General features: G+C 44.8%; 1 protein-coding gene across 3 annotated transcripts in view; it reads right to left on the bottom strand.

Moving 5' to 3' along the window:
• The window catches only part of DENND11 (DENN domain containing 11), a 51653-nt gene that overhangs the window by 12472 nt on the left and 24242 nt on the right, over window positions 1-14939 (bottom strand). For all 3 annotated transcript variants that reach the window (XM_086395176.1, XM_086395179.1, XM_086395177.1), the window contains exon 4: window positions 3841-3994. In XM_086395176.1, coding sequence (XP_086251302.1) covers window positions 3841-3994 — 154 coding nt within the window. The remainder of the gene's footprint in view (window positions 1-3840; window positions 3995-14939) is intronic.

Genomic DNA, 14939 nt, shown 5'->3' with positions numbered 1-14939 from the left:
GACCTATAAACTTACAGCTTTTCAACCAGTTGCAACATGTTATATTTCAATAGAAAGGTTACATAACAATTTCTTCGTATGTACACATATGTGATATATTTGAATAGGCTATCAAATATACCATGTTCATTAGTACTGTCATTTCCCACCCCTGGTCTTTTCCTCTTTTACATATACAAGCAGTGTCCCTCCAAACCCACCTCACCCCAAGGTAATACGTGTTAATAACCTACATCGCAACCATCCATGTTTTTTTCCCACATTCATATATGTATATGGACATGGATACATATATGTATGCGGATACATATATGTATATATGTTCATATATGAATATATCTACATGTTTGTACATACCCAAGGCAGTGATTATTTTACAGAAGTGATGACATCACATAGTTCTCAGCTCTTTGCTATTCTCTCACAGTACTTCCTAGTAGAGCATCCCTTGTCCACTGGTTATGCTCTAATTCATTACTCCGAATGGCTGTGTAATATACGGAGTGTTCTATTTGTCTGCCACTCTGAACAATATTGAATTAAACACGCTCATACAGACATCATGACACGCCGGTGGTTAACAGAGAGAAGACAGATCCTAAGGAGTGGGACTATCAGATCAAAGGGTGCAATATTTTGAATTTTAATAAGGCACTAACAAATTGTTTTTTTAAAAGAAGACTGTTCACATTTCTACCTGCAACCTATTAGTACCCTTTTCCCTGCATCTCCCAGGGTTTAACATGCCTGCTAATGAGCTGCCCACAATAAGGCAAAAAAGAGAGGCGATTTCACTTTTTCTCCCTCTGGTCCCCTTCTTGGCATCTTGGGGAGAGGAATACAGGGCAGCCAGGTCAGATGCTGGTCACCTCCCTGTGGGTTTGGAGACAGTCTTGAACTCAGAAGGAAAAAGGGGGTCAGAGTTAGGAGTGAAGAGAAAGAAAGTAGGTTTTCATCAATACAGGCCCAGAACTGCCCTAATGATCCTCTGACAGCTTCTTAGTTATTGCCTCGCAGCTCATGCCCGGGAAATCTTCAAACTACATTTCCTAGACTCTTATGCCCGTGGCTACCTGTTAGGTTCTACCAATGGCGGGCAGTGACTGGAGACTGGAGGGCAGGAGGAAGCTTCTAGTTCCAGGGTCCAGCTTCCGCTGGTATTTCTCCAGGGGCAGAGGACACCTCCATTCTAGACTCCAGCTATTCCTGGCATCCCTGCCCACACCACGCCCAGGTGGTGCCTCCCTAAGTGGTCTGAGAACCACCTCCGCAGAGCCCCTCCTCTGAGCTCCTGCAGTTCAGATGTCACTTCCTGTCACTCTCCCCTCTTTCTTACTCCAGCCCTGGGAATGCATGGCAGGAAGCCCAGGTACACCACCAACCCCTCCCCCACTCGTTGGTTATCTACTGCCTATCTACGCAATCCTCTTTTCCTCTTGAGTAACTTGCTTTTAACCACCAGAACATGGCAACACTACAGCGCTGTGACTTCCACAATTAATACAACAGATTGTAACCTCCACCTTGCCAGCAGACTTTTTCACGGGTTGGCTTTGATGAAGGAAACCATCATGTTGGAGAGACCCAACGTGTGTGTTTGTTGCCGCAGGCACTAAAAAAGTCAGCAAGGCTCTCAGTCCAACAGGCCTCAAGGAACTCAATCCTCCCAACAACCATGTGAACTCACAAGTGGATATTCCCCCAGTCGAGCTGTCAGATAAGCCCCCAATCATGAGGGACACCTTGACTACAGTCTTGCAGAGGGCCCAGCAAAGCCTGGATCCCTGACTCACAGAAACTGAGAGATGTGGCTCAGCTGGTAAAGAATCTGCCTGCGATGTGGGAGACCTGGGTTCGATCCCTGGGTTGGGAAGATCCCCCGGAGAAGGGAAAGGCTGCCCACTCCAGTATTCTGGCCTGGAGAATTCCATGGACTGTGTAGTCCATGGGGTCACAAAGAGTCGGACACGACTGAGCGACTTTCACTGTTTTAAACCATTAATTTGAGGGCAACTTGTGATGCAGCAACAGATAACTATATAGGGTGGTAGCCACTGTCTGTATTTCTAGTGTTTAGGTTATTCTGTAACCTCTCTGTGACTTTGGTTTTCCAATTCCTGAATTACTGATTCTCTGTATTGAATCAGTCTGAAATACCTGGCATAGTTTGTGTTTTCCTAACGAGACCCTAACTGGTACTTATTCAGGTTCAAATACCATGGTCTAACAGTTAAGGTTCTTTCCAATCTGATTGCAACCTATTTTTCCACTTTTTTCTCCTGGCCAGATGACACTGATATTCGTCACAGTCAAACCAGTCTTCTCACACCCATGAACTCGCCCTGTGGTTTCTCATGCACATCCCCACAGGCAATGGAGTGGGAGGACTGAGCACTGGCCTTGGCACCAGGCCTGTGTTAATATCCTGGCTCTATCTCCTACTAGTTGTAAGGCCTTAAGCAAGTCACTGAATCTTTAAAAACCTCAGTTGGTTTATCTGTAAAACATGGATTAAAAAAAAATCCACTTTAAAGAGTGCTGCAACAGATACAGATAGAGAGTCAGCAGAACGTCTAACTCACAGAAGGTGCTGACAGAGTGCTGGACCACGGCCCCCACTGTGGCTCATGCCTTCTCTCAGCCTGGAGTTAGCATCCCTCACTTTCCCCTAGTTAAATACCTCAAATGCCTCTTCCAAGATACCTTCTCAGAGTCCTCTCAAAGTCACAGTATAATTTCTCTACCAGGGAGCCTGAAATTTCCACTGAAGTATCTTGTGGCCACCTGTAGGGGAGGGGAGAGGGGATGGAGGAGGAAGATGGGGTGGAGGAGGAGGGAGGGGGTTAGAGGAGGAGAGGGGGTGGAAGATGGGGAGGGGAGGAGGTGAGGGGGGAGGGAGGAGGTGAGGGGGTTAGAGGAGGTGAGGGGGTTAGAGGAGGAGAGGGGTAGAAGATGGAGGGGGGGAGGAGGAGGGGTATGGAGGAGGGGGAGGGGGATGGAGGAGGAGGTGGACGAGGGGGGGGTGGAGGAGGAGGGGGGTGGAGGAAGAGGAGGGGGATGGAGAGGAGGAGGGGGATGGAGGAAGAGGAGGAGGGGATGGAAGAGGAGGAAGGGATGGAGGAGGAGGGAGATGGAGGAGGAGGAGGGAGAGGAGCAGGAGGGGGAAGAGAAGGAGGGGGAGGAGGAGGGGGATGGAGGAGGACAAGGAGGGGGAAGAGGAGGGGGATGGAGGAGGAGGAAGGGGAAGAAGAGGGGGAGGGAGGAGGGGGATGGAGGAGGAGGAGGGAGAGGGAGGAGGTGGAGGAGGAGGAGGCAGATGGAGGAGGAGGGGGATGAGGAGGGGGAGGGCAGAGCTGGGGGAAGAGGGGAAGGGGGAGGCTCTTTGTACCCTCCTACCGCTTGCTTGGGTCTTTGGTTAATGGTAAATAAACATATTCTAGTACAAAGTAATTCAGAAAAAATACACAGTAAAGTAATATCAAAAATACGGTAACTAAGAAATATCTCAACTGTGGAAATGCTTCATTTTTAGTTCACTTGTCTGCCTTTAAAACTGAAGCAATCACGAGAATCAGATCCACGCATCACCCCAGGAGTCACCACAACTGGGCCCTCCATGTGGCTCTGCACCGCCATTACGGAAGTATTAGAAAGCACGTTAAGATAACCTGCCTTATGTTTTAAATAAGAACCAAATGCTGAGGTTACAATCCTGTTCTATCAAAAGCAGACTTTGGGTGTTAGCCCAAGACACAAATTTCCTTATTCATGAAAACAACAATCAGCAACTACTGTCCCCAGACCCAAGCCCAGGACTGCGTGAGACTTTGGCTGACCTACCTTCATCTCGGGGTACATGTATCGGTGGATGGAAGGCAGCCAGTAGACGGGGGGCAGGCTGCCACCTCTCCCCGGACCGGCGTGGAGCACCCCCTTCTTGTCCTCATAGAAGGCAGCCAGGTGAGAGTAATGACCCGGGGTCTCCAGCTGATGTCTGCACGAGACATGCGCACAGTGAGAACAGCTCGGACCACAGCCCTGCCACTCACTCCCCGGCCCCAGGGGCAGCAATACAAGCCTGGATAAACTAAAAGCCTCCCTTCCAGAGGCTGCCTAGGACACTTCCTTCAATATTACAAGTTCCTTAGCAAAAGCTCTAAGATAGGCTCTGAAACTCCCTGACAGTGCTGTGGACACAAGCTCCTTCTCATGGGAAACAGGAGGAATTAACAGACTATTATTAACTAATGTCCATTGTTCTGGAGCGAAGGATGCTTCCCAGAGAATGGCTGTTGGTGATGAGAAGGGGAAACCTGGAAGACCACAGATGTTTCAAAGCAAGTTTGTCTTTGTTTAGAAAGCAAGTTTGTCTTCTTGCTTTGCTGTTGTCAAAGAATAAGAAGAAGCGTACTCTTCAACGTCTCACATAATGGAAAACAACTACTGGAGGTCATGAGGGCTTATGTTTGAACCAAGTAATAAAGAGCACAAGACCTCTTCTCCCCCAACCCCATCCTGCACAAGGAGATTGTCTGTGGGTAATTCTGTCAACTGATCCCAAAGCCAAGAAAGCTACATTAAGGCCCTGGACCATTTGGTTAATGGCGAATCCAGTCCTGCCTTGGGGTCAAGCACAGGAGGCCCATGGGTACCATTTAGGCACTATGTTTACTGAAAGTGTGAGAGAGGCTGAATTTAAAATGCGGTCATAATCTAGTAAGACTGGTGTCTTTGGTTTTTATTTTTTGGCCACACTGCGCTGCATACGGGATCTTAGTGCCCCAACCACAGATCAAACCTGTGCCCCCATCAGTGGAAGTGTGGCATCTTAATGACTGGACCACCAGGAAAGTCCCAACCAGTATCTTTGCAAAAGGGGAAATCTGGACGCACAGACACACACAAGAACCCGCGTGCAAGTCAAGGGTTGGAGTGATAAATCTACAAGCCAGGAACAGCCAAGACTGTTGGAAGCCAGGAGAGGAGCAACCACCAGCTTCTCTCTCAGAGCCCTGGGAAGAAACCAAGCCTGCTAACACCTTGATTTTAGACTTCCAGCTTCCAGAACTGTGAGACAATACATTTCTGTTGTTCTCAGTCATCACCTAGTTTGTGGTACTTTGTTACAGCAGCCTTAGGACACGAACAGAAGGGGGAAAATAAAAAACTAAAACTTTTTTAGTTCATTTAAATTACCTTAGAACTGTACAATTTCCATCATACTACAATGAAAGAATCAAAATAGAGCTTTACTGCGCCAGCGGAGGCTTCTCTAATTACAGCTGGCCCTGGCACAATGGTGACTGGAGGGCAATGCCCCCAGCCTGTCGCTGCTGGCTTCGCCCAAACGCCGTCATGCAATGTTCAGATTCAAGATCTGCACTGTCCACCAGGCACCCTGCTGCGCCCCACCCATCCCTGCTCCAGAGGGACCAACGGCTCCTGATGTAAGGCTACAGCTGCCACTCTGTCACCGTGAGAGCTCAGTGACATTACTGAACTTTCCCAAATCTGCTTTTCTTCCCGTAGATAGCAGTACCACCGCAGTATGATGGTGGTGTAAACGGAGCTGAGCAGAAAAAGTGCCCAGGACAGTTTGCGATATATTTCAGCTTCTTATGGAACACCTGGCGGGCTTCCCAGGTGACTCAGTGGTAAAGAATCCGCCTGCCAGTGCAGGAGACATGGGTTTGATTCCTAGGTGGGAAGGTGCCCTCGAGGAGGAAATGGCAACCCACTCCACTATTCTTGCCTAGGAAATCCCACGGACAGAAGAGCCTGGCGGGCTGCAGTCCACAGGGTTGCGAACAGTCAGGCATGACTGAGGGACTGAGCACAGCACACAAAAACTAGGTTCCTTCCTCCTCAGCATATGGGCAGAGTGTAGCCAGGCGCCCAGGGAAGGCTTGGAAACAGTGGGGAAATGGGAAGATTCAGGGCAAGCCCTGGAAGAGACCTTTAGGCAAATTTACATTTTAAAAACAAACAAATAAAAAAATCATCAAGTATACCCCAAAAATTCATTACTAAAATAAACTCCTCTCTGAGTGATAGCTCTCTACTTGGGAGGGAGTACAAGGAAGCAGTTGTGTGAGGTAATAATAAATGACTCTGAGGGTGTGTGTGCTTATAATCATTTCTGGTTTTCTTTTATTGTGCTGCACAGCATGTCAGATCTAGTTCCCCGGCCAGGGATCAAACCCACACCTCCTGCATTGGAAGTGTGGAATCTTAACCACTGGACCACCAGGGAAGTCCCTATAATCCTTTCTTTCCCTCTTAGAAATGTTCACAGTCTAGATGGGAAACCCATGAAGGCCACGCTGTGTCCAGCTATTCTGAGAAGATGGCAGACTTTAGACACCCTTCAAGGATATGTCAAAGAGACAAAAGCTTGATTACTAACAAAATAGCATGTAGACAATTAAGTTCAAGGGTATTTTTATTAGGACCTAATTTCCTTAAAAGGAACAGTGGGAAGCATTTTGTTGTGTTTTTAATACTATTATCTTGGCTATGTTTTCTAGGTTCACTGTTCGCTGATTTGCTTCTCAATTAACAGTCTTACCTGTTTGACTCCATTAAACTCTATACTTAAACCAAGAGTCTAAAGAAAAGCTCACTATGAAGTTAGAATCTCTTACACTAAAAGGTAGTTTCAGAATCCTGTCCTCTGACAGCCTAAGATACCACTGGCTGATGGAACAGAATGAAGCAATGACATGGAGTATGGAAACGGACACAGACATACATATAAATTGGCAGTTCCCAGATACGTGTTATACAGCCGTTTTATGAAGGCCTCAAAATCTAAACACAACATAGATTTTGCAATGAGCAAGAATGATTATCAAACCATAACACCAAGATAAACCAAAAAGTACTAAAACAAGCCTGAGAGTTTAGATGATAAGCTGGGTTTCAAAGATGATTCCGGAGGGTGATCTATACGATGCAGAGATGAAGAAGCACAGGCCAAGCATCCATGGGAACTGCCCACGAGACATGACATCATAAAAATGAGACAGTAACCGGCAGTCTGTGCTACTGATCTGAGCTGTGGTTCTGGGCCACATCAAGGATTCTTCTCAAGAACCAGAGACACTGAGTTGCTGCTTAAGCCCCTTCACTAACATGGCATAGGCTGTACGGCCACACCGACACTCACTGCGACTAACCCTGCCTTCCCTCAGCACACCGGGCCATCATGCGCCCAGTGTAAGCATCAGGGATCCCTCTGCACAGCAGTGACACTTCTTCACTCCTGACACTCATGACCGGTCTGAACCACTCTGTCTTCTGGCCTTGCAAGTACAGAAAAGCAGGCACTCCCGTTTATCGCTGGTGCAGTACTATCTTTCTGAAAGGGCACTTGAAATTTGCGTAAAAACTGCATACCCTGGATGTACCCTCCAACCCAATGATTCCATTTCCAGGATCAAGGCCTAAAGATCTGTATGTGGATACGAACAATCATTTGTTCATAAGGATATTCATGTTCATGGGGGTGAAAAATAAGAACAACCTCAAAGCCCAAAAACAGTGAAGCAGGGACTCCCCTGGTGGTCCAGGGTTAAGGCTTTACCTCCAGGGCAGAGGGTGTGGGCTCCATCCCTGGTCGGGGAGCTCAGATCCCACATGACTCCCCGAAAACCAAAACATAAAAGAGGATATTGTAACAAATTCAGTAAAGACTATAAAAATGGTCCACATCAAAAAAAAAATTTTAAAAATAAAACAGTGAAACAGTTAAATTGTGATACATCTATACACTGAAATGCTTACGTGCTGTGCTCTGTCACTTCAGTCGTGTCCAGCTCTTCGTGACCCCGTGGACTGTAGCCCACCGGGCTCCTCTGTCCATGGGATTCTCCAGGCAAGAATAGTGGAGTGGGTTGCCATTTCCTACTCCAGGGGATCTTCCCCAAATTCTTGGAAACCACCAGAATGATGATAAGGACTATTATTCACGATACATTAAAAGGTTAAATATCTTTCAGTTAGAAAATTTAGACACTGAGTGACCTCAATGTTCTTTTTTAAAAAATTAATGTGTATGTACATATTTACACATGGGAAAAAGACCAGGAGGATATGAATGTTAACAGCAGATAGGTCTGGCTTGTGGGATCATGTTCGTTTTTAACCTGTTAGCCTTTGCCCGTTTTTCAGTTTTCTGTAATAACTCTATGTTAATTTTCTATTTAGTCTTTTTAAATTTTTCAATATGGAAAATTTCAAACATACACACAAAGTAGAAAGAAGAGAATAATAGACCCCATTATCCACCACTTAGTTTCAACAAAAGTCAATATTTGATCAATATGGTTGTTACAGCTATACTTTATCCTCCCCAATGCCCATTACTCTTTTTCCTGAAATGTTTTAAAGCAGATCCCTTATAACATTTTACCCATAAATACATCAGTATGCATCTCTAACTAATAAAATCTTTAAAAATAATGTAACTATCATGCCATTATCTCACCCATCAAAATAATAATGCCTTTAACACAAACTAATAAGCAGTCCACTTTCAAATTATATCAACTGTCCCCTAAATGTTATTTTACAGTTGGTAGATCCTATCATGATCTAAGCAAGATCAAAAATGTGGTTACGTGTTTAAGTCCCTTTTATTTTATAACATGCCCTCATTTTTCTAACTAATCCTTTACAATTATAAAATAGTTCCCCAATATCTTCTGATTAATAAAAAAAGAATCATAGCAAAGACTAGGGAGATAGAGAAGTCAAGAGTTGTGGATGAAATACTAACAAAAAAAGGTTAAGATATGTAAAAATAAGTATAAAACATAGATGGAGTATTTTAGAAAATCAAGTCTAGTTAGTTTTTACAGAAGTCATTGCCACAATCATGTATTATCCCTGGCTACACCTGGGCTTTTATCACCATGCTTTCTCTCTTCCTCATACGCTCTCATGCAAGTCCTTCTCTTTGTGTTACCTGAGCTCTCTTTAATCATCAAGCTGGAAAACCTTTCTAGTTATGATTCAAAATCTATAAGCCATATAAAAGTATTGAATTCAGTGAAGAAAAAAAGAAAATGAAGAAAAATCTGCACAACAAAAAAAAGGAACGTGAAAAGACAAATGGCAGCAGCTTCCCTGGTGGCTCAGTGGTAACAAATCCGCCTGTCAGTGCAGGAGACCTGGGTTTGATCCCTGATCTGGGAAGATCCTACATACCATGGAGCACCAAAGCCCATGTGCCACAAATATGGAGCCTGTGCTCTGGAGCCCAGGAGCTGCAACTGCTGAAGCCACCCGCTCTATGAGCCTGTTCTCTGCAACAAGACAAGTCACTGCGGTGAGAAGCCTGCACACCCAACGAGACAGCAACCGCCACTCTCAGCAACTAGAGAAAAGCCCAGGCAGCAACAAAGACCTAGCACGGCCTAAATAAACAAATAATGTTTTAAAAGAGACAAATGAAAAAGTGGAAAAATATTTTCCATTTATATCACAAAGAAGAAAATCTCCATACTATACAAAGAACTAGAAATTAATACGAAAAGACCAATGACCAAAAAATAACATAGCAAAGGCTAGGAACAGTTCACGGAAAAAGAAATGGAAATAGCTCAAGCACATAAAAGGAGCTTGTCCTCACTCCTAAGAAAAATGTAAATTTATAATGTGTTTTATGGACTTCCCTGGTGGCTCAGACAGCAAAGAATCTGCCTGCAATGCAAGAGATGTGGTTTTGATCCCTGGTCTGGGAAGATCCCCTGGAGAAGGGAATGGCAACCCACTCCAGTACTCTTGCCTAGGAAATCCCATGGACAGAGAGGAGCCTGGTGGGCTACAGTCCATGGGGTCACAAAAGATTCAAACATGACTTAGAGAACAGCAACAACTGTGCTTTATGCATCAGAATGCCAAAAATCCAAAAGTTGTATTTTAGTGTGGGCAATGCTGTGAGGAAACAGTATTCTCCTGCATTACTGCTGGGCATGCAAAATGGTACAATCTCTGTGTAAAGCAATTTGACAGTATTAAAATTAGAAATACACATGTGTCGGGAGCTGGTGAGGCATTCCACTCGTGACAAAGGTCATGAGGAAGGAGGCTCGGCATACGCAAAGGCGGGATCGAGCCTCAGGAGTCCCCCCGGATATTCTCGAGCATCTAATCCCCAAAAACCAGAGTCTGCCTACTTTATTGCTTTGTGCTCTCACCTCTGACTCTACTGGGGGCTGTCCCCCACCACCATCTCGCTCTGTCAAAGAGTTAACTTACAGCTCCAATTAATAAAGTTCATGGGCAATTAGGAGTGTTTAAATCCAAACCCCTCAGATGGCTCTCTAACTCACCTGACAAGTTTACCCGGACTCCTACAGCTATGCATACGATTGTTTACAGTCTCCCAGCCTCAAGAGGCACGGGAAGCTTAAGATGTTCAAATAGCTTAGAGCCTCTCAGAGAGTTAGAAGCTGTCAGAATAAACTAGTAAAGGATTTCATTGATGAGCCAATGCTTGTTGCCAAGTTTTCACATCTCCTGTATTGTATCCTTGAATATGTATTAATTAATACAGTTGGTATGTACAAAAAATAAGTAGTGGCCTTGGTGGTAGTAACTTTAGACCCTTAAGGTAATAAATTCTTTCCTTTGTTGTAAACCCATTACACATCTGCCCTATAGGAATGCAATTTTATCTTCGGAAGATGGCGCCAAACCTTAAAATAATTACTCTTAGAGAAAATAAGTCTTTGTTGATAAGTCCTTGTCAAGAGTCATAAAATGTTAATAGGCCTTCTGGCCAGAAGATGATGTAAATCACCTAAACCATTTGTATACGATAAATTTGCAGGAAAGAAACCCTGGTTTTTGATAAGGATCAAAAACTGCTGACTTTGCATCCCCTATTATCCTCTATGTGTAACTTAGGGTATAAAAGCCCCTGTTAAAAATAAAGCTATGGGCCTTGCTCACCAGCGCTTGGTCTCCCCATGTCATTCTTTTCACATTCTGGCTGAAGTCTCCATCTGGAGCGCGGAACCCACCATGCTTACTAATTACGCCTGGGCTTCTAAGACCCACTCGAGAAGGTGTCTAGGGTGGGGCACCTTCTGCTATTCGAGAGGGCACCTGCGGCCTACGTAAGTGGTGCAAACTTCTTGTCTTGAAGTTTTATTGGTCTCCCGCGTAAACCAAGCTACTCAGCCTCTTTTCTCCACTGAATTTTCCTACTAAGCTATCTTTATTCTATTACTCTTTATATCTTTGATAAATATGTAAATAGTGGCCGACTCCGTCTCCCCTTCAAATACCCTGGATCAGCTGGGGCTGGACCCCAGCACACATGCCTTTTGAATCACCAATTTCATTTCTAGAAACTTAATGTACACATATACTGCTCATGTGTGAAGTGATACTTGCTCATAGGTATCCAGTACAGCAGCACCACACAAAAGACCAAGTAAGAGACCTGAGTGCTGAAGAATTGATGCTTTTGAACTGTGGTATTGGAGAAGACTCTTGAGAGTCCATTGGACTGCAAAGAGATCAAACCAGTCAATCCTAAAGGAAATCAGTCCTGAATCTTCATTGGAAGGACTGATGCCAAAGCTCCAGTACTTTGGCCACCTGATGCGAAGAACTGACTCGTTGGAAAAGACCCTGATGCTGGGAAAGATTGAAGGCAGGTGGAGAAGGGATCGACAGAGGATGAGATGGTTGGATGGCATCACTGACACGATGGACATGAGTCTGAGCAGGCTCTGGGAGTTGGTGATGGGCAGGGAACGCCTGGCATGCTGCAGTCCATGGGGGTGGCAAAGAGTCAGACATGACTGATTAACTGAACTGAACTGAAGAGACCTGATAAAGCAAGCATGGTTCTTTTGTAATACAACTGTAATAAACAGTGAAGAAGGTCTCTGTGTATGAATATGAAAAGATCTCCCAGATATATTGTTGAATGAACAAGGCAAGGTGCAGATAACATGTATAATATGCTACCTTTTGTATGAAAGGGGGAAAATAAGAACGTACATTTGTATTTGTATATACACAAACACAGACTTAGGAAAAATGCATGGGAGATGAGCAGTGATGACCAGGATTACTGGATGGATGTGGGAACTCACTGAACACTTTGCTTTTTAATGCCAGTGGTTGATACTGCCACTCTCTTCTTCCCTTAGTAATAGAACCTTACAAATTTTAGCTGGTCACATGACCAGCCAGTTAAATACCCCATTTCCTAGACTGTCTTGCTCCTAAGTGGGGCTAGTAACTAAAACTTGGCCAATGAAATGTGGGCAGAAGTTATGTGTTCAATTTCTAAGATTTCTGCGTTGTTCCCCCTCCGGCAGCCTGGGACATGACCTGCTAACGGGGAATCTGTTTTTACCACGTGGGTGAGGACAATATTGTAGGAGATGGCAGGATACAAAACAGAAAGACTTGGGTCCCGAAATGACCCAGTGGAACAAAGCCTACCACACCGGACTACTTCCCTCTCTCTGGGATTATCATGCCAGGAAAGTTGTACTTCTGTCTCCAGGCCTGTCACTGTATTTTGGGTCTCTTTTTTACAGCAACTTAGCCTGGACTTGAGCTAAAGTAGAAAATGATATTTAGATATGAGTTTCCATGATCAACAATCGTTCATTGGCTTAGCAGCTGGCAAGGGAAAATGGTAAGAAAATAAAATTGCAGACTGACAAGCTGGTAATCCTTGTTATTACTGCGGCAAAAAATCTTTGCTAGAACATCAATAACTTGTAAGACAAGCCATGTGTCATCTGAACTTGTGCCTTTAGGGCAAACAGTGAGAAACAGAGTTCTGACGGCTCCTTGATGTTTTTAATGAGCTACTACAAGAGTTAAGATGAAAATAAGCAAGAACTGGTCAGTGTGCAAGCAGAAATAAATATAGCATAAGGGTGTACATTCTCAGTTCCACAATATGAACTAGTTGCGATTCAAAACATTTGGGACCCAGTGGGACTGGAAAAACCAATTTCTCTGGACCCGAAAAGCAGGAGGTAAGAATTTCTCTCAAAGCCTCCAAGAAATTCTCCAGTTAAGAATTCTTTGCCAGACATGAGCATCAGTTCATTTAGAAAGATCAGATTTAGGCTACAGTCTCAAGACTGTTGCCATTAAAATGAGGCAAAGATGGGTTGACCACAAGCAAAGACCAGTAACTATTCCATAGTCCACTGACTTAAAAGCTCAGACTCAGAAGAGATGTTTGGCAGTGGTTATTTTTACCTGGAACTGACTGGAAGCAAACAGACCAGAAGCCTGCTGAGCTCTGAGGGGTCTGGACTGCCGCATGCTTGACTTGTACAAGCCTGGGACTTTTCTGGTCCCTTAAAGAAATCACTAGATTTCCAGACCTACACCTTCAGGAAACATGTTCTTAAGCTATGCAGCTTTCTCCAAAGTTCTCCAAAGCTTGATTTAAAAGCAGTAACAGTGGGAAACAGATAAAGAATCCCCTAGAAGGCAAAGCGGGGAGCCATGGAGGAAAATGGACAAGGGGATTCTAGTGACAGAACCAAGGTATAGCCAGGAGCTCCTGCTCTGTGACTACCAGACGTCTTTGCCATCCCTGCTGGGCAGAATTCCATTATCGTTATGATCTAACGACCGCTCGTATTTCTCATTCTCCTTTTTCAAACAGGAGTTTGAAATGGCTCCTACTCTATTTTCTATGTTGCATTTGGGAGGTGGGGAGTGGAGGACTTGACTGTTCTTTCACAGCTTTTACAAATAAGAGGAACCACGTCCTGATTGCCTCATATCGCACAGAAACCTTAGATTTTAGATGCCAACATTAACTGGATGAGACTCTGATGTCTCGGGATGGGAGGAATGTGCTGTGTGTGTGGGAAGAAGAGTACACACAGATCCAGGGGGGCAAATTGAAGCAGAGGCTGCTAAAGTTTCCCCTAAAACCATTCTTCTTCCTATACAGAAAAGGAGCCCACAGTTTTAACTGGTCACAAGGCCACCCGATTAGAGACGACCCTCCCCGGTGTCCTTTGCTGTCAGGTGTGTCTTTGTGACTGAAGACTTGACCGTGGGTTATGAGAAGTTACATATGGAACTTCTGGCTTTTCCCTCCTACCTGTGGGCTGCAATGCAGACCTAGACACGGTGAGCAGCTCTGAACAGGTGAGGACATCTGAGAACACAAAAATCTCTCCTAGGATCTGGCAGCATAATAAGAGAAGCAGTGTGGGCCCCGAATGATTGTGGGAACAGCAGGCTGCCCACCCTGACCACCTGCCTACTTCTAGACCATTCCATGGAGAAGAATCTTCTGTCTTATTTGAACCAGCGTATTTCAGGGCCTCTGTTACCACCATTTAGCCAGGACTCTAACTAACATAATACCTCCTTAAAATTTTGGGCTTTTGAACCATGAGAATGTATTGCCTCCTTGGGAAATTAATTTTTCAAAAGGAGTAATAAATTTTTAAAAGTGTCAAGATCCCAATAAAAATGTTCTTTTCCTCAGTATTACTTCTGAGACACAAAACTGAGGAAATATTTCAAATGCAGAAAAATATATATCACAGATCCAAAATGCAGAGGAGCAGTTAAAAAAAACTAGAAACATGCCAACGCTCAAGCACAGGGAATAATGGAGTAGATTAATGGGACAGCTCTAACATTCGACAGCTATTAGAATAACCATCAGGGGCTCCCCTGGTGGCCCAGTCATTATGAATCCGTCTGCCAATGCAGGGCACACGGGTTCGATCCCTGCTCCGGGAAAATCCCATATGCCGTGGAGCAACTAAGCCCGTGTACCACGACTGCAGAGCCTGTGCTCTAGAGCCTGAGAGCCACAGCTTCGGAGCCCACGTGCCACAGCTACTAAAGCCCTCACACCCGAGAGCCTGTGCTCCTCGACAAGAGAAGCCACCGCAATGAGAAGCCCGTGCACCACA

The sequence above is a fragment of the Bos grunniens genome, chromosome 4 (assembly GCF_055505025.1).
Source record: "Bos grunniens cultivar Pamir isolate PY7600 chromosome 4, Bosgru_T2T1.0, whole genome shotgun sequence".
Classification (NCBI taxonomy): domain Eukaryota; kingdom Metazoa; phylum Chordata; class Mammalia; order Artiodactyla; family Bovidae; genus Bos; species Bos grunniens.
Note: the sequence above shows the minus strand (reverse complement) of the source record. Positions and strands in the feature narration are given on the sequence as shown.